The 24,172-nt window shown below is 40.0% G+C and overlaps 1 protein-coding gene and 1 long non-coding RNA gene across 7 annotated transcripts; one reads left to right on the top strand and one right to left on the bottom strand.

Moving 5' to 3' along the window:
* The first annotated feature begins 10 nt into the window (after positions 1-10).
* LOC123745305 (uncharacterized) lies at positions 11-23,163 on the top strand. 2 transcript variants are annotated; one of them, XM_045725714.2, is made up of 6 exons: positions 11-203; positions 9,953-10,166; positions 12,876-18,973; positions 19,383-19,599; positions 20,378-20,552; positions 22,738-23,163. In XM_045725714.2, the coding sequence occupies exons 1-3, from the start codon at positions 194-196 to the stop codon at positions 13,528-13,530; spliced, it is 879 nt and encodes a 292-aa protein (XP_045581670.1). In that variant the 5' UTR covers positions 11-193; the 3' UTR covers positions 13,531-18,973; positions 19,383-19,599; positions 20,378-20,552; positions 22,738-23,163. The 2 variants fall into 2 exon arrangements, with proteins under 2 accessions (XP_045581670.1, XP_045581671.1); XM_045725715.2 differs by lacking the exon at positions 11-203 and adding an exon at positions 8,788-8,945.
* On the bottom strand, positions 3,588-5,044 carry LOC138350258 (uncharacterized). 5 transcript variants are annotated; one of them, XR_011222031.1, is made up of 4 exons: positions 4,450-5,044; positions 4,375-4,411; positions 3,706-4,186; positions 3,588-3,668 (listed from the first exon to the last, which is right to left on the bottom strand). It is a non-coding gene; the product is annotated as an uncharacterized lncRNA (long non-coding RNA). The 5 variants fall into 5 exon arrangements; XR_011222033.1 differs by having other exon boundaries at positions 3,606-3,742; positions 3,780-4,186; XR_011222032.1 differs by lacking the exon at positions 3,588-3,668 and having other exon boundaries at positions 3,686-4,075; positions 4,113-4,186; positions 4,450-5,043.
* Positions 23,164-24,172: the final 1,009 nt, after the last annotated feature.

Raw genomic sequence — 24,172 nt, 5'->3', positions numbered from 1 at the left:
AACCTCCCCCAAGATGACTGCGGGCCATGGGAGGTGCGGGCCCCGTGGTGCAGGGCCAGGCACTGCTGTACTGGGAGTGCCAGAGTACAGGCGCGGCTGAAACACTGACGGGAAGGTTTAGAGGAGCACCGAGGTTGACACAGGATCCTAGCGAGGACCTTGTCGCCTGGAGGAACACCACTCCTCTACTGGCATGCAGATAAGTATGTCGCTTCGAGTGCTTTTCATTATATTCTCTGAGGCTAGGGTCCTCACTGATTCAACCAGAGGAGGTACCCCCATAGGTATTTCCAACTTGGACTATCGGAGCCTCGAACACGGGACCACAAAAGCGGAAGACGATAGTTGTACTAACCAAGCTACTGAGTTACCCACAATAAGGAAGGATTCCAGAGACACAACTGGCATCCAACTGGGATTTTAAGCCTTCCCTGTTATTCCCTGCATTATTGTGATTACGCATTATTGTGATTAGCAATATATATGACTAAGGCGTGGCTCACCCGGGTCTGTCAAGGCTCTCGGGATTTGCTGGTGTAAAAAATAGGGGACAACATTGGTTACGAATTGGCAAGTACCATGTAGAAATATAATAGTAGCTACGAATATGTTTCAAATTAACCCTTTTTCAGAAGGCTATAATAAATAATTGCAAAATTTTACCTAAAGTATGGTATTTGTCTTACAGTTTTCCAATTGATAAGAAAATTGCTATGGAGATTGACAAAACTATTTTAGATATGTATGGTATGGTAGATACCAAACAATTAAACGGACTACACTATGTAAAGGTAAGAAAGATGGTGGAATAGGGAGACTGAATGTGTACCATAAGTCATTGGTATAGTTATGTGTTACCTTTATAAAGGAAGTAATCCTAAAGAATAGTGTAAATGCTTTAGGACATTATTTTTGTAAAGTACGTGTTAGCTGCTTGATACATATGCCAGAGTATACTAACCTTGCCTTTATTTCACCTCACTTTTATTCTTGTGCAATTGATGTTCTCAGGCGGCTTTGTAATGTTGAAGGTTTTTAATGATGAACAGTAAACATGTGTATGATGTTCTGCTCCAAAATATAGTTCCTAGAGTAGAGGAGGCATATCCACTCTTTAGCTGGCGAGTAATATGGGCAAACCTTAATGTTAAATATATTGCCCCAAAACAATGTGAACTATTGTATGGCTATATTCATGACACCCTCCCTACTAATGATAGGTTGTTGATGTTGGGCATTTAGGACAACAATAGGTGTGACCAATGTACTGAAATTGAGAATAATATGCATATATTTTATTTCTGTAAGCAGAAAGTTGTTCTTGTAAACTGGATTACAGACACTCAAAGCTTTATGTGGACCAAGCATTAGAGTGGATTTTATGAGCCACAGCTTTGCTGGAGGCAACAACAACCCATTATGCAAGGTCCGATTTGCCTAATAGACCTGAGTAAGTGTTGTTATTTTCAAATATTTCTTTCCATATTGGTTCTTTTCCAACAATAATAATCTATTTTACTAGGAACATGAGTTACAGACTTAGTTATGTTGGGTTATGTTAAGCGGGGGCTTGGAGTTCAACCCTACCACAAAGGTGGGAGGGGAGCAGAGGGGGGGGGGTAGTCGGGAGGGTCAAAGGAGGGGCTTGGTCTGGGCCCAATGTAGCGGGGGCTACAGAGTCCGGTCTTCCATCACAGTCCGACTCAGGGGCTTGGTTGCCCACCCCACGAGTCTGGGAAGTTATTAGTCTTAAATATTTAGCGGCATAGAAACAAGCAGATAATAATTTCATTCACGAATAAGCCCCATACCCACCATGGAGCCACAATTAGAGGATAGGACACCGACAAGACGGGCCCCCCAGGGGTGCATCATGAGTATACGCCCCGAAATCGCCACCTTAAGAACCGTCAGTCTGTCGAGATCGGATTCAGCAACAAAGGCGAGGATTGACAATAAAAGCATCCCCTTGCTCGCAACGTCGGGTACCACAGTTCTGCGGGTGAGTGTGCCTCCCCAAACACCCGGGCGTCAAAAAAAGATGTAAGAGAATAATCAAGAATGACAAAAGGTCGGAGGGAAATGACAATTAGAAAGGAGAAGAGGGGGAGGAAAATGAAAGGAATAGGAAATAGCATCCAGCATAATTAGTGAAGACGGCAGCAGGAGCATAAGGCTCCAAAAGGACAGAGGACTGTCCCATGGAGCATCAAACCCTGGCAGCCGCCCACGACAATGGACTGGAAAGGGAAAGGGGGTCTCGATTACTATTTCAATACTATTTTGCTGGTAAATGGTACCTATATTATATGGTCTTAGGTTTAGAATCATACATCTTTATAATTCTTAATGGATTTTTTTGGGGGTCTAGATATCAAGATAACACCGATCACATACTTTCTTGACAGTGATTGATTACAAACTGATGAAACTGGGTATGGTTTGGTGTAGTACCTAGAGTCTATCAACTGCAGGGAGGGTTATTTTTAGGCCACCATAATAGTATGCTTTAGTCATGAATATAATCCAGGACTATACTCAGCTCACAGTGTTGTACGCCGGAGGCATACGAAGCAGGGTGTAATATCCCCTGAAATTAGATGCAGAAGTGAAGATATTTTATTATTGTGAGGAGAGCAGGGAGGAGACAAGGTTAAGTTAGTTTAGTTTGTCTTTGCATCATAAATAGAAAATCTTTTCCGGTTTGTCCAAATACAATATGTCCGATTTCTACTTGCGTTCAACGTCGGTGTATGAACTATGATCCTCATCGTCACAATAAGTACTACCAAAACAGGAGGCTGGGCTGAAGTCACATTAAATTCATCCACAGTATGAATAATTGATGGGTAAATGCCTGTTTACCCATCCACACCATGAATAGCTGATGAACGAACGATTTCCATTCTCAGCCTTAAGTCCTGGGTTCGAATCCTGGCCGCATCATAAGCAAGTTAGCAGCGATATACGTCACCTTGTGCCCCATTTCATCTAGCAGTAAATAGGTACTTGGGAGGTCTACTTCCCACAACAGAAAACGGGACAGTACATAACTTTTGTGTGCCGATTTCATTTCAAATTACGTCAGTTTTTGGTCCATAGCGCACATACGAGCAAAACGTTATTTTGAGAGGACGGTTTTGGTAAACAGCTTCTAGGGCATTAATTCCCATTCCTGTTTTGTTTGGAGGAATCCTTGAAATATTTCGTAACATCATGGGAAACTCCTACCTGCATATTAGGACTGACAGGGACACCTACCTGGCTGACACACATTAGGACCGACAGGAACACCTACCTGGCTGACACACATTAGGACCGACAGGGACACCTACCTGGTTGACACACATTAGGACCGACAGGAACACCTACCTGGCTGACACACATTAGGACCGACAGGAACACCTACCTGGCTGACACACATTAGGACCGACAGGAACACCTACCTGGCTGACACACATTAGGACCGACAGGAACACCTACCTGGCTGACACACATTAGGACCGACAGGAACACCTACCTGGCTGACACACATTAGGACCGACAGGGACACCTACCTGGTTGACACACATTAGGACCGACAGGAACACCTACCTGGCTGACACACATTAGGACCGACAGGGACACCTACCTGGTTGACACACATTAGGACCGACAGGAACACCTACCTGGCTGACACACATTAGGACCGACAGGGACACCTACCTGGTTGACACACATTAGGACCGACAGGAACACCTACCTGGCTGACACACATTAGGACCGACAGGAACACCTACCTGGTTGACACACATTAGGACCGACAGGAACACCTACCTGGTTGACACACATTAGGACCGACAGGAACACCTACCTGGTTGACACACATTAGGACCGACAGGAACACCTACCTGGCTGACACACATTAGGACCGACAGGAACACCTACCTGGTTGACACACATTAGGACCGACAGGAACACCTACCTGGTTGACACACATTAGGACCGACAGGAACACCTACCTGGCTGACACACATTAGGACCGACAGGAACACCTACCTGGTTGACACACATTAGGACCGACAGGAACACCTACCTGGTTGACACACATTAGGACCGACAGGAACACCTACCTGGCTGACACACATTAGGACCGACAGGGACACCTACCTGGTTGACACACATTAGGACCGACAGGGACACCTACCTGGTTGACACACATTAGGACCGACAGGAACACCTACCTGGTTGACACACATTAGGACCGACAGGAACACCTACCTGGCTGACACACATTAGGACCGACAGGAACACCTACCTGGCTGACACACATTAGGACCGACAGGGAACACCTACCTGGCTTGACACACATTAGGACCGACAGGGAACACCTACCTGGTTGACACACATTAGGACCGACAGGGACACCTACCTGGCTGACACACATTAGGACCGACAGGGAACACCTACCTGGCTGACACACATTAGGACCGACAGGGACACCTACCTGGCTGACACACATTAGGACCGACAGGAACACCTACCTGGCTGACACATATTCTTTAGCTTCTTCACATTTGTGTTACTCACGTGACCCCAACAGCGAGGTGATTCGATGAAATAACTGTACCCTAACATTGACCATCGTCGGGAAGGTTGGGTTAAAAGTCTCACGATTTCCAACCTTTTTTGTAGTTAGTATGGTCTAAGCTAGTTGGTATAGACCATACTAACTACATAACACTTTTGTTGACTCTAAAACTAGTTTACAAATAAACAATGAAGATGGCACTGTGGCAGTTGACCTCTGGTATTGTACATAGTGTGCATCACCTTACTGATGAACACAGGTGAGTATCTACCTTGGTCGCCTTCTTATCTTCCTGTCTTTCTCAGTGAGCAGATAACAACTTGCGACGGAGAAGTGCTCGACACGAGCCGCCACCACCACCCATCTGACAGCCCAGCTTCAACACCACAACCTGGCAGCCCAGCTTCACGACCACAACCTGGCAGCCCAGCTTCACGACCACAACCTGGCAGCCCAGCTTCACGACCACAACCTGGCAGCCCAGCTTCACGACCACAACCTGGCAGCCCAGCTTCACGACCACAACCTGGTAGCCCAGCTTCACGACCACAACCTGGCAGCCCAGCTTCACGACCACAACCTGGCAGCCCAGCTTCACGACCACAACCTGGCAGCCCAGCTTCACGACCACAACCTGGCAGCCCAGCTTCACGACCACAACCTGGCAGCCCAGCTTCACGACCACAACCTGGCAGCCCAGCTTCACGACCACAACCTGGCAGCCAGTAGGGGAAAAGGAAACTAGGAGGGTTCCCTGAGATGGATGACTGACGGATGAGCGTGACCCGGGCCTGGTCTCGGTCCAGACCGGGGTGACCTTCATACCCGGACCAATATATTTTTTGGTTTATATTTTTCTTTTATAAAAATGACTAATAAAAATAAAAAAAAAAAGTTAATTATGTCTATAAAATAATAAGTATAATTTTTTTGTATAAAAGTGAGTACATAACACTCGACGTTTGATTTAAACAGACTATTGAAACATCATATGATCCTGCGAGAGACAAAAAGAAATAGTAGATTAATTATTGAGCTGATATTGCATCGATGTACGGTGAATACTATTAAAATGGTAGCTTTCGAATAGGAGTGGTAGGATATAACGATCAAGTTACTACTTTTTTGCAGAAAAATAACACATTAATGCACTAAAATAACATACGCATTAAATACATAGGTTGTGTAGTTCTTTATCTATCATTTATATATTTTATAAGTCTTGAAATAATTAGGCATATCTTAAGACTAACCTTCAATAGGTCATGTACATTTGGTGTCAATGAGTAAGAAGATAAAAAGAAACACAAAGCTATGATTAGCATTTGCTCGAAACGTTGCTTTGCATACGAGAGTTGACTTAAAGAGTTATATATTTATTTTTTGCTTTTTCCTACCACAGACGTGGCCACACATTTACAATGCTAACCAGCATATATACATTTTCTTCTGTCCTCCATGGACAGGGTTAGAGTTCTGTTAAACATATAATTCAGTGATTTGTTGAACAAACAACCACAGAAGGTGATTGCAGTGCTTTTAAAATCCTAATCTAACCTACATACATAGATACACAGATTTACATCTGCCCTACATAAACAACAGTGTTCGATGTGTCTTTTTACATAATGTGCATTAATGTGTATATTAATGACACTATGTACAAAGACACATCGAACACTGTTTATGTAGGGCAGATGTAAATCTGCGTATCTATTTATTTATGATTTGGAGTGTAAGAAAATGATGCACTTAGTAGTGAAATAATTACAATGTTAGGTGTGGGAACATAAGGCCTTTGAGGAAAAATACATTATAAAGATAACATTGAGAAGTTAGCAATACAGCATAGATTGCTTCCAAAAAAGCACAACAAACATCTACTTCTGTTATGTGGAAGTAGCGAATAATGCTTCTCATAGTAAAGATAGACTGAGGAAACGTAAATGGTTGAATTAAGTGTAGATACATTATATTGTATAAATGCTCTTATCCGAAAATTACATCAGTGTGATCTTAGAAACAAAGTGGTACGATGATTGAAATTCACTAAGAGAGGTAAGGTTGAGGACTCTTATCATATTAGAAATGTCTTAAATATACCTGCATCACGAGTCAAAAGCTAAAATGGAGATTGACGTATCGATAACCTAGATGGGAAAATCTTGTAATCTTGTATCGAAATGAAACCTTAGATGTCACAGTTTGCTGAAAACAACTAGGACACTCTGAAAACAGCTAAAACATTCTGTCAACAGCTAAGACACTCTGAAAACAGCTAAGACACTCTGATAAACTAAGTCTCTCTGAAAAATTAAGTCACTCACTCTGAGAAAAACTGTCACTTTGAAAACGAGTCACTTTGAAAACAACAAAGTCACTTTGAAAACAACTAAGACACTCTGAAAACCACCAAGACAGTCTGAAAACAACTAAATCTCTCTGAAAATCACTAAGACAATATGAAAAAACTAGATCATTCTGAAAACAACTAAATCAATCTGAAAAACTATGTGATACTACATAGCTGACTATATATATAAATAATAAGTATGGCTGTAAATCTTACCAATAAGTGGTGGTTGAACAATAATACAAAGGCACTGGTGAAGTATGGAACTGTAACGAAAGTTTTGATAGTCTGTTCCCGGAGCCTAACAAGGAAAAAAATAATACAAACATTACAAAAAAAAAAATACAGGGAACAGCTCTCACACTTACACATGTTAACTGGCGCAAGTTGAAATTAAAATTGAAATAAGTTTATTGAGGTAAAATACACACAAAGGGATGAGGTAGCTCAAGCTATTCTCACCCCGTTCAGTACATCGTGTTAATACATACATAGACACACATCACAAACAATAAACGTATTACCAAACATTCTGAGAGATAAACATATACATTTCCTACTGGCGCAAGTCTCACTCCACAACCCGTCCTCTTAAAAATAACGTCGCTTTTCGCTGGTAAGCGCGCTATAGCCAAAATGGACATAATATGAAATGAAATCGGCTCATGCAAGTGATGTACTGTCCTGTTTGAGTCCTCTGGCATACTCGGAAAGGTTAGGAGAGGAAACTTTCAATTAACGCTTTTCATGACGTTTTGAAACTTTAGGAGAATTTCTGCCCTCCTAACCTACCAGAGGACCCTTAACATACTGTTTTGGAAAAAAATCCCAATTTTAATTTTTTGTTTCATTTCCAATAATTGTGAGTGGTGTATTTTTTTCATAGACAATTGGATTGTCGGCAGGAATACCGTAAACATTGTTACTGGCCATTGTTTAAGAGGACGGGGTACCCCAGGTGCAGGGAGGGACCCTTGATGCAACCTGCCAAGGCCGTGTTGCCATAACACGGCACCGAGCCACCAATTAACAACACCCTAACAATGAACTTTTCCATAACGTGATATTTAAATAGAAAATCACCAATAACTTTACAATTTTTGCTCATTACTTTCAAGTTTAAGTGCGTTTATTGAGACTAAAATACATCTTAAAGGGAGTAGCTTAGGCTATTTCTAACCTCTACTTCTTCAAGTCTTTCAAGGGACGCACAAATCCAGTCAGTACAAATCCACAAATCACAGTACGAGAATCACATTTTACATTGCAGATTAATATAGTAAACACAACAAATAAGTAGTACACTCTTGGGGCAAAGTGCTTGCAGCTCCTATATTCTGTCTATCATTACTTTACAATTCCTTGCACGTTTACCAAGTTGAAGGTGGGACTTTGAGAGGCATTACTCAGCAAGGTCAGAAAATATAGCCCATCATCATAACAAAGGGTCATCAGGTTTAAAACGAACATGTAAAGTACAGATTTTCTCTGTACTATGTACTATATCTGTACTTGAATTATAATCCCCGAATGGATTACAGCCCCAAGCGTTTGGCCTCCAACCTTGGACAAAGATTTTATCTTTTATAGATACAAATAGAAGATTCATCCCGTCAATTAGTTGTCTGCTTCACATGTCAAACTTCTGGCATTAAAAATCTACGTATTAGTCTATAGCTTGTGCTGGAGGATGGGTTGAGAAATATTAGGGGTGTTTGAGTGTTGCGGGCAGCTTTATTCTCTACGATCGTAAGCATTCCTCCATTAGCGTCAAGTACAATTTCCACAAGAAAATAACTCTGATAATAATGTACTTGATTCTAATGGCAGAATTAGTGTTTGCGTTAGAGGCAGGGCGGGAGGGGTGTTGAAGAGCGTAAACCTGGGTGGGGTTCAGTCTTGCTCAACCCATCATCGTGGCATCAACCTGCCCACACCTCCGCCACCAACTCCAATAACAACCATCACGGACCCCACCAACGGCACTGAACCCACAACTGCCAACTTTTATCATGTTATTAAGTAAGTCTCCCTCCACCGGTCACTATAACAGCGCTGCATCTGTGTTAAATTCCCGATGGTCCAAGTGTCGGGCCCCGTTCCTTACCTTCGTCCTCACATCCTTCCCAAGTGTTAGTCATTGTCTTAGGCTCTTTTTGCCTAATATACCAATATGGTGGCTGAGTACAAATATGTTCACTCATTTAGTATTTTCTATTGTAAAATGCGGATTTTTACTCACTCAAGTACACGTCTTAAATAATAAATTAGGATTTTAATTTAATTAATTAATTGTGATCTAATTGCAAGTTCCCACAACGGTCTGTAATAACTGGTATATTAAAAATATGTTAAGGTAATTAAACTGTTATAAATATGGAGTTATACTATGTAGCCTGACATATACTAGGTTATACATGGCTTATTATGTAGCCTGACATACACTATTTTATACATGGCTTAGTATGTTAGGTAGTAATACATTAGTTTATACATGAGCTTACTATGTTAGGTTGTAATATTTATTTATAAACCTACAATGTTAGCTGAAATTGGGATTTACATAAGCGCACCAAGTTAGGCTGTAATAGACTGGGTTATACATAAGCTTACTATTTGGCTGTAATTTACAGTGTTATTCGTAGACCTACTATGTGAGGCCGTAATAGACTGGGTTATACATTCACCTACTATGTCAGGCTGTAATAGACTGGGTTTCATGTAATATTTAAATGTCATCGCAAATTAAATTGTTTTAGATATGTGTACACTATTCATTATAAACACAAAGCCATACATTGCTGACGCTACAGCCTCTTCGACAAATTCTTGTTCGAAATTTAATAGGAAACATAGTTTAGCACGAGACTGGGGAGTAGTCAGAGTCAGAGGTGGGTACAATCTCCCCAGTTTTGAAGTTTGTTCAGTCCTGAAATAGTGTAAAGAAACTTCAGGATATTTCTTTCCGCTTTAAGCATAATTAAACACACGTTGAACAAAACTAATACAGCTTAAGTATTTATGCACAGAGTTTGTGTTCGGGCTGGTGGTGGTGCTGGCAGACGCTCGCTCAAGGCCCAACGACCCACCCGTCAGGAAATCCATTGAAGACGTGGTTAGCTACACTAAGAACGTCACCGATGACGCGAAGTCTGTCTACGAAGAGATAGACGATTTTTTAAACCGCAAGTCATCAGCCTCTAGAGATGAAAGGAGTGCATATCAATTTGGCCGTTCTAAAAGGTAAGAAACCCTTGTATCCGACCACCTGCTAGCAACTCTCAAATATATTTCTATCGGCATTATATTAGGTGTTAGGCTTCGACCGGCTGGGTCATTAAGGATCAAAGTTTCAAAACTGTTAATTCTCAAGTCCAGAGCTAAAATGTTAACTGTGTGCACACCAAGAAGTAGGTTACATCTCTACGCTTACATTTTACAAGCAGTATTTCGTATTGCGACGGTAGGGTGAGGTAAGAGAACGAGAGGGAAGGTCAAGCGCACAAGCCGTTCACTGAACTTTTAAAGTACAACGAGACTTGGTGTTACTCATGAGTGGATTTGTTTTTGAATTATTGTTTAGTATGACGTCCAGATGGCTTAGGCTGTTGATGATGCGAGCTGCTGTTGTTATAGCACTGGAGAGCCTTGCCCGGTGGGTCCTGTCGTATATTTCAACTTCCACCATTACTAATTTACTTCCTTAGCTACATGAATTGTGGGGTTCAGTTCCTGAGCCTATTATGTGCCTCTGTAACCCTTTCCACTACCGCCCACAAGATGGGAATGGGGTGCATAATAAATTAACTAAACTAAAACTAACTAGTTTATACAAATTTGTGCCTTTTTTGTTTCTATGGAAAATACTTGATTAATTTAATATTTATAGAAAGCTCCTTCACGCTTTCATAAAAGTAATTTTTTTTCTAAGGTGATTTGCATTTCAAAATAAAATTTCTGCAAAAACTGGGCATATTTTTCTAATTTATCTTTACTAGCAGTAAGCAACAATTACGTTGCAATGATAACTATATTTGATGTTGATAAGACACTTATCATATTCGTCTGGAGGTATGAATTTAGTACTTACGCTAACGATTGTTTGAATTTGACGCTCATACTAACAATTGTTTACATTTGTCGTTCATACTAATGCCTGTTTGAATTTAGCGCTCATGCTAACTTTGTGAATTTGACTCATTCTACAGCCCGTCCTCCAGAGTTGTCACGTCACAAAAATGATGTACTGAATTGCCTGAACCTTCGAGTTCCGTAGGAAATGTAGATGTTTATCTCTCAGAATGTTTGGTAATATGTTTATTGTTTGTGATGTGTGTATATGTATGTATTAACACGATGTACTGAACGGGGTGAGGATAGCTTGAGCTACCTCATCCCTTTGTGTGTATTTTACCTCAATAAACTTATTTCAATTTCAATTTCGAGTTCCAAGTAACGGCTGCTATAGGAGTGCGGCGAAAACATTATTCGTGTTATTACACATTATTTATATGGCTTATAACACTATTTATATGGCTTATAACACGCTAGCCCATAGAAGGGTGTATGGTAGACACTCGCAAAATTGACAACGTCCCGTTTTCTGTTTTGGGTCCTCTGGTAGGATAGGAAAGGACTCTTTAAATTTACCGTTTTCTTGACGTTGGGAAACGTTAGGAGGACGGGCTGTAAGATAAGGCTTTTTAATACGGCAGATTCTTGTCGTTGGAAATGTTCGCAAGAACGGTATGAGGTTAAGATATGGCATTTTAATACGATAGTTTCTTGACGCTGGGAACGTTCGAGAAATGGGCTGGTATGGGACGCAGCCCTTCCTCCTAAGGTTTCCCAACGTCAAGAAACTATCGTACTAAAGTACCCTCATCCTAACCAACCAGAGAGTCTAAAACAGAAAACGGGACAGTACGTCAATTTCACGAGCCGCAACCATTTTCTAGTACAACGACTTTTGGCCTTGGGTAGAGTGTGCGTCGAAATGAGACTTTCTATTAGGAAGACAGGTTGCCACGAGGCAAATAGTGGAAGGAGACGGGCGAAGGAGAGAATCTTGAGTCAGTTCAAGTATGTTTATTGAGATAAGCAATAAATACATCTCAAAGGGATAGAGTAGCTTAGGCTATTTCTACCCCCCTCCCCTTGAGCCAGTGCAGTAATGTTGACAAGAGACGGCAGAGAAGATACAGAAGCACACTCTGCCTCCTACTACAGTATGGCATTGTGATGAGTGAGACTGTGTAGTGGGAGCTGGTCGGCCGAGCGGACAGCACACTGGACTTGTGATCCTGTGGTCCCGGGTTCGATCCCGGGCGCCAGCGAGAAACGATGGGCAGAGTTTCTTTCACCTTATGCCCCCTGTTACCTAGCAGTAAATAGGTACCTGGGAGTTAGTTAGCTGTCACGGGCTGCTTCCTGGGGGTGAAGGCCTGGTCGAGGACCGGGTCGCGGGGACACTAAAAAAAAAAAAAGCCCCGAAATCAACTCAAGATAACCTCAAGTGGGAGGTACAATGCGAAGGTTAATCCTGCCGGGCCAGGTCGTGGAGAGCCGGGAAACACTCCCAAAAGGTGTGACATAAAACCCATTACGGGAGATGGGCTGCTATGCATGTTCAAAAAAACATTTCCATTAGACTCAAAAGGATGAAAGTTGAAGCATTAAGCTTAAGAATGAGCTTATTGAGTTAGATAAGCGACAATGAACAGCTCTAGGTATCCAGGACCTCATGAATGAGTATGGCGACAGAAATCAATCATAAAATTGTTAAGTGTGAGTGATAAAAGATTGAGTCTACAGAGCAAGGTGCGCTATAACATAGATAACTTATGAATGGGGAAATTGGCAATATCAAGAGAGAGAAATTTATAAAATGTCTCAATTGATATGGCTTATAAAATAATAAAAATATTAATTATATAATTACAATTGGTACAGATCAGAGAATTCCGTTTCAAATAAATCAACTAACAAAGACGAGGCTGATAACTCGAAGAAAGGGGACGAAGGCGAGAGCTCGAAGAAAGGGGACGAAGGCGAGAGCTCGAAAAAAGGGGACAAAGGCGAGAGCTCGAAGAAAGGGGACGAAGGCGAGAGCTCGAAGAAAGGGGACGAAGGCGAGAGCTCGAAGAAAGGGGACGAAGGCGAGAGCTCGAAGAAAGGGGACGAAGGCGAGAGCTCGAAGAAAGGGGACGAAGGCGAGAGCTCGAAGAAAGGGGACGAAGGCGAGAGCTCGAAGAAAGGGGACGAAGGCGAGAGCTCGAAGAAAGGGGACGAAGGCGAGAGCTCGAAGAAAACGGACGAAGGCGAGAGCTCGAAGAAAACGGACGAAGGCGAGAGCTCGAAGAAAACGGACGAAGGCGAGAGCTCGAAGACAACGGACGAAGACGAGAGCTCGAAGACAACGGACGAAGGCGAGAGCTCGAAGACAACGGACGAGGGCACAGACTCTGAGAAAACGGACGAAGGCAAAGACTCGGAGAAAAAGAACGGGGGCGAAGACAAGAAAGGCAAGAAGACGGAATGTGAAGACTTCTGTATGAACAGCGAAGGAAAGTTCGATTGCTGCATAAAACAATATCTCCAGGAGTGAGGCGAGGTGGGTGTTGCCTCACAAGGTTTCTCCGCTCCTACCTGGAGCTAATATTTATCAGCTCCAGGTAGGAGCCATACGAGAGGTAGCAGGAATCCCCTTCAGTCATACGAGAGGTAGCAGGAATCTGAGATGGTAATATCAATACCGTATATATAATCATTAATTTGTCATTATTTTTGCAAAACATTTTGTCAGTATTATAAAGTCTCCTAATTTCATAGGTATCTTATATGCTAATCCCCTTCTATAACATACAGGCAAATTATAAGTTTACGGAAAGGAAATATCAGGAGATATACCCGATTTTGATATATGATATATGATTTGATTTGAAATATGGAGATATGCCAAGCCGTCATGACTACATATCAGGCAAATTATAAGATACAGGGTACCTATGTATTTAAGAAAGGATTCATTGAAGAATTTGTATCCAGATTCTGTTCGGTTGTTTCAGTAACTTTACAAATTCCCTTATTAGTCTTATCTCTGGTACAGACACAAATAATTCCTCTAATCAGACAAAATGATTATGCATCGGTTTTAATATCACCTACTTATATCGCTGGGTGCATCCATTAATCTCCTGATACTGATGGATGCCTACTACTTATATCCTACTGTACACTTACTTTAAACCAGACGTTCGAATGATTACAAGACAGTAACTAGTACTATGGTTATTTTGCTTTAATATGAAATGCATTAAAAAATATAGATAGGATGACAAATAAAGGTCATTAGGTATAAATATGAAATTAAATTAACTTTTTGCAATTAGACTATCTACTTACAAGACCCACTCTATAGGTGGGCGGCTAATCACACCTTCACAAATGAAACTCTCACATATGTATATAAATGTAATATTAGATCCAATACCATGCTTCAGGTGACTAAAGATCGAAATTTAAACAATTACCAATCTATTCTATACCTGACTAATATTGGATATTAATGTAATAAACTCACTTAAACACTTATATCCATAAATAATATCTAAATGTTAAAGGGAGGTTATTCTATGAGCCAAAATCATGCATATCTACGTTACAGGAAATTAACCTTATCAGATTCCCAGAAAGTCCTCCGTCTGCGTCATACTGGCTGGCGTGGGCTAACTGCAATGATCTTTATGAAATCTCTGTTTATCATTATTTCTTCCATAATGACAAAGTTGGAGAGGATAATTCACGGCAGCAGCGGTAAATAGTTCTTTTTCTAGGGTTACCGTCGCCCACCAGCAGCCTCGTCCATCCAAGGGCAGTTTCCTGTGTACATTTGTTAATATTAATTATTTATTCATCTTTAAAAATCATTCAATCAATTCTTGTTCTGAACATGGTAAATGAATCTTTAAATTAACAAAGATATGTATATGTGTGATACAAATTAACAGGCATGTATATTATCCAAACCAGCTAAACAGTAGCGAACATACATAAAGCTGTGCGATCGCATTCCTTACAAAATTAAAAAAAAAAACATCAATCGTATTTAACACAATTATAAATTTACATAGAATGTTACTGTCTGCTACTTCACATTATAAATGAACAAATGTGTAGTGTAGTGTAGTTCACATTATAAGATCATTCGAAATAGGTATTATTATATTTGTAAAGAAAAACTTCCGACAATTAAACCAACTGTACTGAGTATCGATTTTTTTGGCCCATAACCCCTTGTATTATTTGTTTTAGGGTAGCTATGCCATCAGTATCAATATATATGTCTGAACAATTTTTGTGGTGCAAAATGAGGTTTGCGTATATTCTTATTTATAGGGTCAGTAAAGCCACAATATTTCACATGTTTCTGCAAAATTCAATTGACCTAGAATTTCCTACAATTATGTATATTAACGTTGCACACTTCTAAATAGAATAGTCTTCAACATTGTGATGGCTTCAGATAGAAGTATTACTCTGCTTTAATGGTCTTATATAGGTGGTATAAACTTAACATTCTATTATTACATAAAAAGAACCTAGATCTTGCAACCTAGATCTTTGAAGAACTTCTTTTCGGGAATAACATACTGTAATTAAGGATGTGAGTCTATCAAATGTCTTTTGCAAACTAATTTAAAATATATCCAAACATTTAATCATTTAAATATTTCCTGATAAATTGGGTGTTGTTATGTTACTAATAAACCCATGTTAAATATCAATGGCAATTTTATTTACGTGCAAGTATGTTACTAAATGGCTATATATTACACTTTCCATCAACTTAATTACAATAGTTCAACAGATAGGTTTATAACAATCATAGAGGGTTAACTATTACATTTATGAGTACAATGACACTAATCTTCCATCGTTGTAGTAGTCAACCTGAGTTGATATATGTATATGCAGCTTAATCGGGTATTGATAAACTGATTTGACAAAATTAGGATGAATCTGTGCAATACAAGGCGTACCATTTTAGTTTATCTTATAAAATAGCCTAAAGAATGTCAGTTATTTTAATATCGACACTATATCAAGAGGTATTCACTCTGATCACAAGGAGGAACATTCTAATTATCATTGGTTGCACTATTTTTTGTTTGGAAATCATTGTTATTTATTGGTTTAGAATCAATGTAGTTAAAGAAATCCACAAGTTGAAAATTTCTAGTTTGGAATTAATTACCCCTCATTAATTAAATAGTTATTGGTCGGAATTAAATTCCGACTAATAACATGGTCGGGTCGGGGAACAGTATCCTCCCCGTGGTAGCAGTCACAGAGCATGTACTGACGATTAAAAGCCACCACAGCACACAGAATGGTCCTTCCTTTCCCTTGAAAGAACCCTTGAAAGGTCCTTTCACGACCAAATATCATATTCACTCCCAAAAATCTACCACTTACGGGCTATTCATGCCCGTGCCACCTCTTGGGTGGCTTAATCTTCATCAATCAATCAACCAGGGTATCGTATGTGAACACCCTTACCACAAGAAGCAACATTTGAAGGAGAATTTGGTGTATAATAGATTAGGTTGCATCTTTACTGTTGCCAATTGCTTGCAATCGAAATACGTTAGTGAAGCATTCGGTATCAATTTACAAGCCTCACACAAATATTTATTTTAAATAACCTGATATTTAAATATAAACATGACGAGTCACAATAACGTGGCTGAAGAGTAAGCGGCCAACCCACAAATCATCAATTTAATTATAACACTCTTAAGTCGGAAATGACCCAAAATTCTGGACCAAGACAATGCGTTCCTTTAATTCAAGAAAGGAGACAGACAGGCGGCACTGAATTACAGACCAATGTCATTGACAATTATTCCGTGTAAAGTGCTGGAGAAAGAAATCAGGTTGAGAATAGTGAAGGTCCTGGAGAGGATAAACTGGTAACAAAAAGACAGCATAAATTTAGAAGGGGAAAGTCGTGTCTGACAAACTTGATCGAGTTTTAAAACAAGGACACTAAAGTGTGAAGGGGAGAATAAAGCTGGATAGATTGTTTTTTCCCTAGACTGTCAAAAACCATTTGATACCGTTCCTCACAAAGGACTGGTGAACTAGATGGAGAAGCAAGCTGGGATAATGGGAAGACACTAAACTGGGTAAGAGAGTACCTGAAGGACAGAAGACAAAGAGTTACAGGTGACGTCCTCAGCTGGAGAAATGTAACGAGTGGAGGAGATCCTTGGTATCCCACGGATCGGTCCGTGGATCACTACTGTTCCAAATTTATGTCAATAATCTACATGAGGGAGTGAGCTCATACATGTAAATGTTTTCAGACTATGTGAGGAGAAAGAAGAATGTAAAAACAGAGAATTGCAGAATGTTACAGGAAGCCTTTGACAAACCCCAAGAGCAGGTAAACAAATGATTGCTAGAGTTCAGTTCCAATAAGTGTAAGGTAATAAATTCCAATAAGTGTAAGGTAATGATGACAGGGGAGGAAGAAGACGAGAAAATATATGTATACACCATAAATGGAAGGCAACTGCAGGAATCGGAAAGATAAAAACATTTGGGAGTGGATATAAGTCCAATACTAGCATCAGAGGTACACATAGGCAGGGTCACATCAGCAGCATATGGGACGCAGGCAAATATTAGAATGGCGTTTACAAACCTGACCTAGGTCGCTTTCAAGGAAATCTACACAGCTTTTGTTCTTCCAATACTAAAATAAGCGGCACAGGCCTGGAACTCATATATTGTAACGCATAAAACAAAAATTAAAAAAGTGCAACTAGATTAATGCCAGAGCTAAGATAGTTAAGCTATGAAGATAAGTTGAAGGAACTGATCCTCACAACCTTGGAGGACAGATGAAACATGAAATATGATCACAACATACAAGATACTCAGGGAAATAGTCAAGGTGGGCAAGGACAGCTTTAAGTTACGAGAAATTAGGACAAGAGGACACAAGTGGAAGCTGCAAACACAAATGAGTCGAAGATATATAAGGAAACAATTAGAATGCACTAAGAGAAGTAGATTTTGATCGCCATGATAGTTAAGCTATACAAGAATGTAAGAACTCTTGCATATATAAATAAATAATTAAAAATAAATAAAAATGAATAACGAAACAGGTACAGCAAGGTTAGCAGGCGGAGAATAAAAAGCTAGACCTCACATCCTCGTAATTAGTCACTGATGAGAGAGCTCATAATCAATTTATATATCGACACATTTCTTCAAGATTTTTTATACATTTTATTTACCAAGTTGAAGGTTTAACAGTGGAAAGCTTTGCTTAGCAAGGGCAGAAAATATAGCTCTTATAGCTCTTCATCACAAGGAAGAGCCATAGGGATTACAACGTATAAGTCAAATACTTAATTATTATTATCTACATGTCAATATTTGACATATAATCGACTTAACCATGTTAGCAGCTATGACATGAAACATGATTAGTTAATTTTCAGCTTTAATTACAATCAATCCATAAATTAAGATTATCAAAACACCTTATCTATCCATAAATTACATAAACACACAAAATAAAATTAATTTACATTTGATAAACTATTGTTTATTTTAATGAACAAAAGATTCTTCCCGTCAGTTAGTTGTCTGCTGCATATGTTAAAATCTACGTATTAGACTATAGCTTGTGCTAGAGGATGGGTTGAGAAATATTAGGGGTGTTCGAGTGCTGCGGGCAGCCTTATTCTCTACGGTGGTAAGCATTCCTCCATTAGCGTCAAGTACAGTTTCCACAAGAAAGGAACGCTGCTAATAATGCACTTGATGCTAATGGCAGAATTAGTGTTTGCGTTAGAGGCAGGGCGGGAGGGGTGTTGAAGAGCGTAAACCTGGGTGGGGTTCAGTCTTGCTCAACCCATCATCGTGGCATCAACCTGCCCCACACCTCCGCCACCAACTCTAATAACAACCATCACGGACCCCACCAACGGCACTGAACCCACAACTATCAACTTTTATCATGTTATTAAGTAAGTCTCCCTCCACCGGTCACTACAACAGCCCTGCATCTGTGTGAAATTCCCGATGGTCCAAGTGTCGGGCCCCGTTCCTTACCTCCGCCCTCACATCCTTCCCAAGTGCTAGTCATTGTCTTAGGCTCTTTATGCTGATAACTACGTTACCTTACCTGCACTTCCTGACACTATCCTAAGTTCCTCACACTTCTCAGTGGGGTAATTAGGATCATTGATGTGTTTATCTAAAAATTCAGTCGGTGACCTTCCATGAAAGACAACATCAGAGGTGGGTACAATCCCCCCAGTTTTTAAGTTTGTTCAGTCCTGAAATAGTGTAAAGAAACTTTAGGATATTTCTTTCCACTTTAAGCATAATTAAACATACGTTGAACAAAACTACAACTTAAGTATTTATGCACAGAGTTTGTGTTCGGGCTGGTGGTGGTGGTGGTGCTGGCAGACGCTCGCTCAAGACCCTTCTCACCCGTCAGGAAACCCATTGAAGACGCGGTTAGCTACACCGAGAACGTCACCGACGACGCGAAGTCTCTCATAAAAAAGATAGGCAATTCTTTTAGCGGCAAGTCATCTACCACTAGAGATGAAAGGAGTGCCTATCAATCAGGCCGTTCAAAAAGGTAAGAAACCATTATATCCGACCACCTGCTAGCAACTCTCAAATATATTTCTATCAGCAGTTAGGTGTTAGGCTTCGACCGGCAGGGTCATTAAGGATCTTAGTTTCAAAACTTTGTTAATTCTCAAGTCCAGAGCTAAAATGTTAACTGTGTGCACACCAAGAAGTAGGTTACATCTCTACGTTTACATTTTATAAGCAGTATTTCGTATTGCGACGGTAGGGTGAGGTAAGAGAACGAGAGGGAAAGTTAAGAGCACAAGCCGTTCAATGAACTTTAAGTGAGAAAAACGTGAGCCTCTTTGTGAGAAAAACGTGAGCCTCATATGTACGATAAGCTTGTCCTTACATATAAGGCTCGCGTTTTCAGGCTTATCGCACATATGAGGCTCGCATTTTCCTCACATAGTGAATTGATTTGATGAAAATTATCTGTGACCACTGGCCACCGAGTGCTGTCGGGTGTTGGGTAAATAGTCTCACAACTACCAACATTTTTGTAGTCAGTCGTGATCCAGTGGTTATGGTATTGGACATGCTAAGTGTTTGGAGCGCCTGACTGTCTGATGTTCGAAGCCTTCATGAGGAAGTTTTTTCTGATATATTTGGCTTGAAGACCATTCAAGCTTATCGTATATAAATATTATATATATAAATATTATATATGTATATATATATATATATATATATATATATATATATATATATATATATATATATATATATATATATATATATATATACGGTATATTCAATTATTATTATTATTATCGGTACAGATCAGCGTTGAACGTTTCGGGCAAGTCAAAACGTTTGGCTTTCGTAGACATCAGCTCAAAGACAAAGGTCCAGGTATACGACGACCAAGACACGGAGGAGGCCTGTGAAAACTGGTGTCTGAACAACCAGGGAACGTTCGACTGCTGCTCCTCTTCCTACCTGTAAAGTGGGGAGGTGAGTGTTGCTTCACTCCTACCTGAAGTGAGACGATGTGAGTGTTGCCTCACACTGTTCCTCCGTTCCTTCCCGAGTGAGAAAAAGTGAGTGTTGCAACACACAGATCCTCCACACCTTCCTGGAGTGAGGAAAGGCGTGTTGCCTCACACTCAACCTGTCCCTCTGACTCTACCTGGAGAGACGCGGGGTGGGTTGCCACACACTGTTTCTCCACTTCTACCTACTAGAGTGAAGTCAGTGGTGCCTCACACTGTTCCCCAACTCCTTCCTACCTGTAGAGAGGAGAGGTGGGTGGTAGCACACATTGTTCCTGTTAATTAATAACGTATCATGTATCTTAAGTATTTCCCGTCACTATAATGTCTCTCACTCGGTCTGGGGCCCCCTACATATAACTACACGCAATACTCAACATAAGAACCCCATCCATCCACAGTATCAGCTATTGGTACTGGTAATGGTTCGAAAGAGCCTCCACTTACGAGGTTATTCATGCCCGTGATACCTTTAAGGCGGCTTAATCTTTATCAATCAATCAATGAACATGATCCGTCATAAGTTTCATCTATCAGGGTGAGGTATCCAACCCTTCTCTTACATAGTTTCTTCAGCATTACTTAACAGAACCTACTCACAAGAACAGGCAAATACTCTAAATAGCATCCCGCATATAGTTAACAAATAAGCAATATAACAAATTTATTTTATTTATTTATATATATACAAGAGTTCTTACATTCTTGTACAGCCACTAGCACGCATAGCGTTTCGGGCAAGTCCTTAATCCTAATTTTCACACACATCACCAGGAAGCAGCCCATAGCAGCTGTCTAACTCCCAGGTATCTATTTACTGCTAGGCGAACATGAGCATCAGGGTGAAAGAAACTCTGCCCATTTGTTTCCGTCTCCGCCGGGGATTGAACCCGGACCCTTAGGACTAAGAACCCCGAGCGCTGTCCACTCAGCCTTCCGGCCCCTTATTTGAGCCTACGTAAACTTTCAGAGATAGGTAAAGCTGAACACCTACATCAATTCCTCACAAATCCAGACTTCCCCAACCCTCGTATCCAACACTCGGCCAACCTGTAACTGCCACCTATTGGTTACTTGCTTCGAGACCATTTACCTTAAACACTCTTGTCTAGGATTGCTCTCACTACATGTAAAATTAATGTGGGCTACTATTAATAACAGTAAGTACGGTCAACTTAAGAAAATTGTGGAGCAGGCAGCACACTTACCAATTTCTTCCGGAGTGGAAATTCAACTGTGGTCTCCCGCGTGGGAGCTTACGGGACTCCCACCTCCTTGCCCCTGCCACCAAATTTTCAATTATGTCTGACTTAACCAGACAAGTTACAGAGTTATGCACATCAGTCTTTGAAACAAAATAGTTCCGTGTCGTAAGTCATATCCATCAGTATACACACTATAGAAAATAGATATATACTTTGTTGCCATGCAAAAATTGTCTTCAAGCAGGTAGAAAACGTAACAGAATGTTACTTATTTTTCCATACTTCTGATCAAATTACACGTACTTTCTACACTTAATTACCTTGGAACATAGCACCACAGAATCTGTAACGAATATAAATTATAAATAAATCATGACAATTCCATTAGATCATATTATCGAAGATAAAACTGGAAGAACATTTTTCTATCTTAGCACATTTTAACAGACGTGTTCCCCACTTACATACTTATATCGGTCACTGACGTTATTATGAGTAATAAATCCCTTTTTAATTGTCTGATCAAAACAATGATAATTGGTTACCATCAACTTCATAAACCACATAAACCATGTTAAGTCACTCCTTCACACATAAAATTCTTCACTTGTGTATATATATTAACAAACCCTTTAATATTCGGAGATGCAGAACCGTGCCCCAAAGTGACGGATGATGTGGAATTTCAACGATTAACTATTAATTCTATACTAATAATTAGCTGTAATAGCAAACTTTCACTTAAACATCTACATCCACAGATAATAGCTGAAGGTTAAAAAGACGTTATTCTGCACCACAAGTTAATGGAAATATACCTGAAGCCTTATCAGAGTCCCAGCAAGCCTAGCGTTTACGTCATACTGGCTGGCGTGGTCTAACCGCAGTGATCTTTATGAAATCGCATTTTTCTCATAATTTATACTCATTTTTCTTCCATAGGTTGTGAGGGTGCAGACGATAATTCACGGCAGCAGTGGTAAATGGTTCTTTTTCTAGGGTTACCGTCGTCCACCAGCAGCCTCGTCCATCCAGCGGCAGTTTCCCATTTGTACATTTGCTAATATGACATGAAGAAAAGCATATTGTATCTAATTGTTAGTCATCTGCATAAAATTTTATATTACCATGTTTCATTACTCCTGGTAGATCTTTCATATAAATAAAGAGTAAAAGTGGTCCAAGAATAGTTCAGTGGAATACCACTGACTACTGAGTTACAAATGTAGATAAACTATTTTGAAACTTACAACACAATGTTACTTTGTAATTAACAAATTCGTCCAACATCAAAGCATTTTAGCTTCAACAATAATTTATAATGTGACTATCAAATGCCTTTATAAACTGAATATAAATTATATCCAAGCAATGTTTATCATTATACTATATAATCACTAACTTTTCAGTAAATTTGTTGTTGGTAAGTTGCTGAAAAAGCCATGTTCACTGTCAAAGACTATTATATTTACATGCAAATATGCTGCTAAATAGCAGTGACTGTCCATCAAATTACAAAGTTCAACAGATTGGCTTATAAGATGAATAGAGGGTTTCACATTACTTATACAGTATATAGAGGTACAATGACACCACTCTTCCATTATTATAGGAGTCAGTCAGAAATCAATAATCCTCTATATATAAATCTGAATGGCTCAAGGCAGTGATAAATAGCTTTTACTAATTCAGGATGAACCTGGTAAAAGTCAAGTGCCCTATTTTCATTAATTTTATTAACTAGGAGTACCCATCTGCGCCCAGGTTTTTCTCTCCCTTACCCCACTCTCTCAATCTTCCCCTCTCTCATATATATTTCCCTATCCCCACTCTTCCCAGTACTCCCTTCACCATCATTCCTACCCTTCACCTTCCTTACTCTTCATCATCTTTCCTACCCTTCACCTCCTTCCCTATAATTAACCGCCTCCCTTACCACTCATTAACTTCCCTATCTTTCACCATCTTCTCTACTCTTCACCACTTTCCTTTCATCCCCATAACAATTTTAACAAAGTAGTCTTCATCAATAAATTCAATAAGAAAAACTAACATTTAATATGCTAGATGAATTTTAGTGAAAATGAATTTTTTTATTTAATGAAATTGAAAATTAGTGTAATTTGGCATTTAAGCAAAGGTGAGACATGAAATTCGACCACCCGACCACCCTATGTCTGCCCCGTACCCTAAACCAATCACCATGCAAAATTTTGTGAAGTTAGCTGCAAGTGGCTGGCCTCCAACGTCGAACAAATAAGACAGAATTGGGTGATCCACGCCCTGAGTTATACAAACTGTTTACCACACTACTGTGGGTGTAACTTTTCATTCACGGTAGTGTGGTAAACAGTTTACATAACTCGTGGCGTGGATT

The sequence above is a fragment of the Procambarus clarkii genome, chromosome 44, assembly GCF_040958095.1.
Source record: "Procambarus clarkii isolate CNS0578487 chromosome 44, FALCON_Pclarkii_2.0, whole genome shotgun sequence".
NCBI classification, from domain to species: domain Eukaryota; kingdom Metazoa; phylum Arthropoda; class Malacostraca; order Decapoda; family Cambaridae; genus Procambarus; species Procambarus clarkii.
The sequence above is the reverse complement of the archived record's forward strand: the minus strand, read 5'-3'. Positions and strand labels throughout refer to the sequence as shown.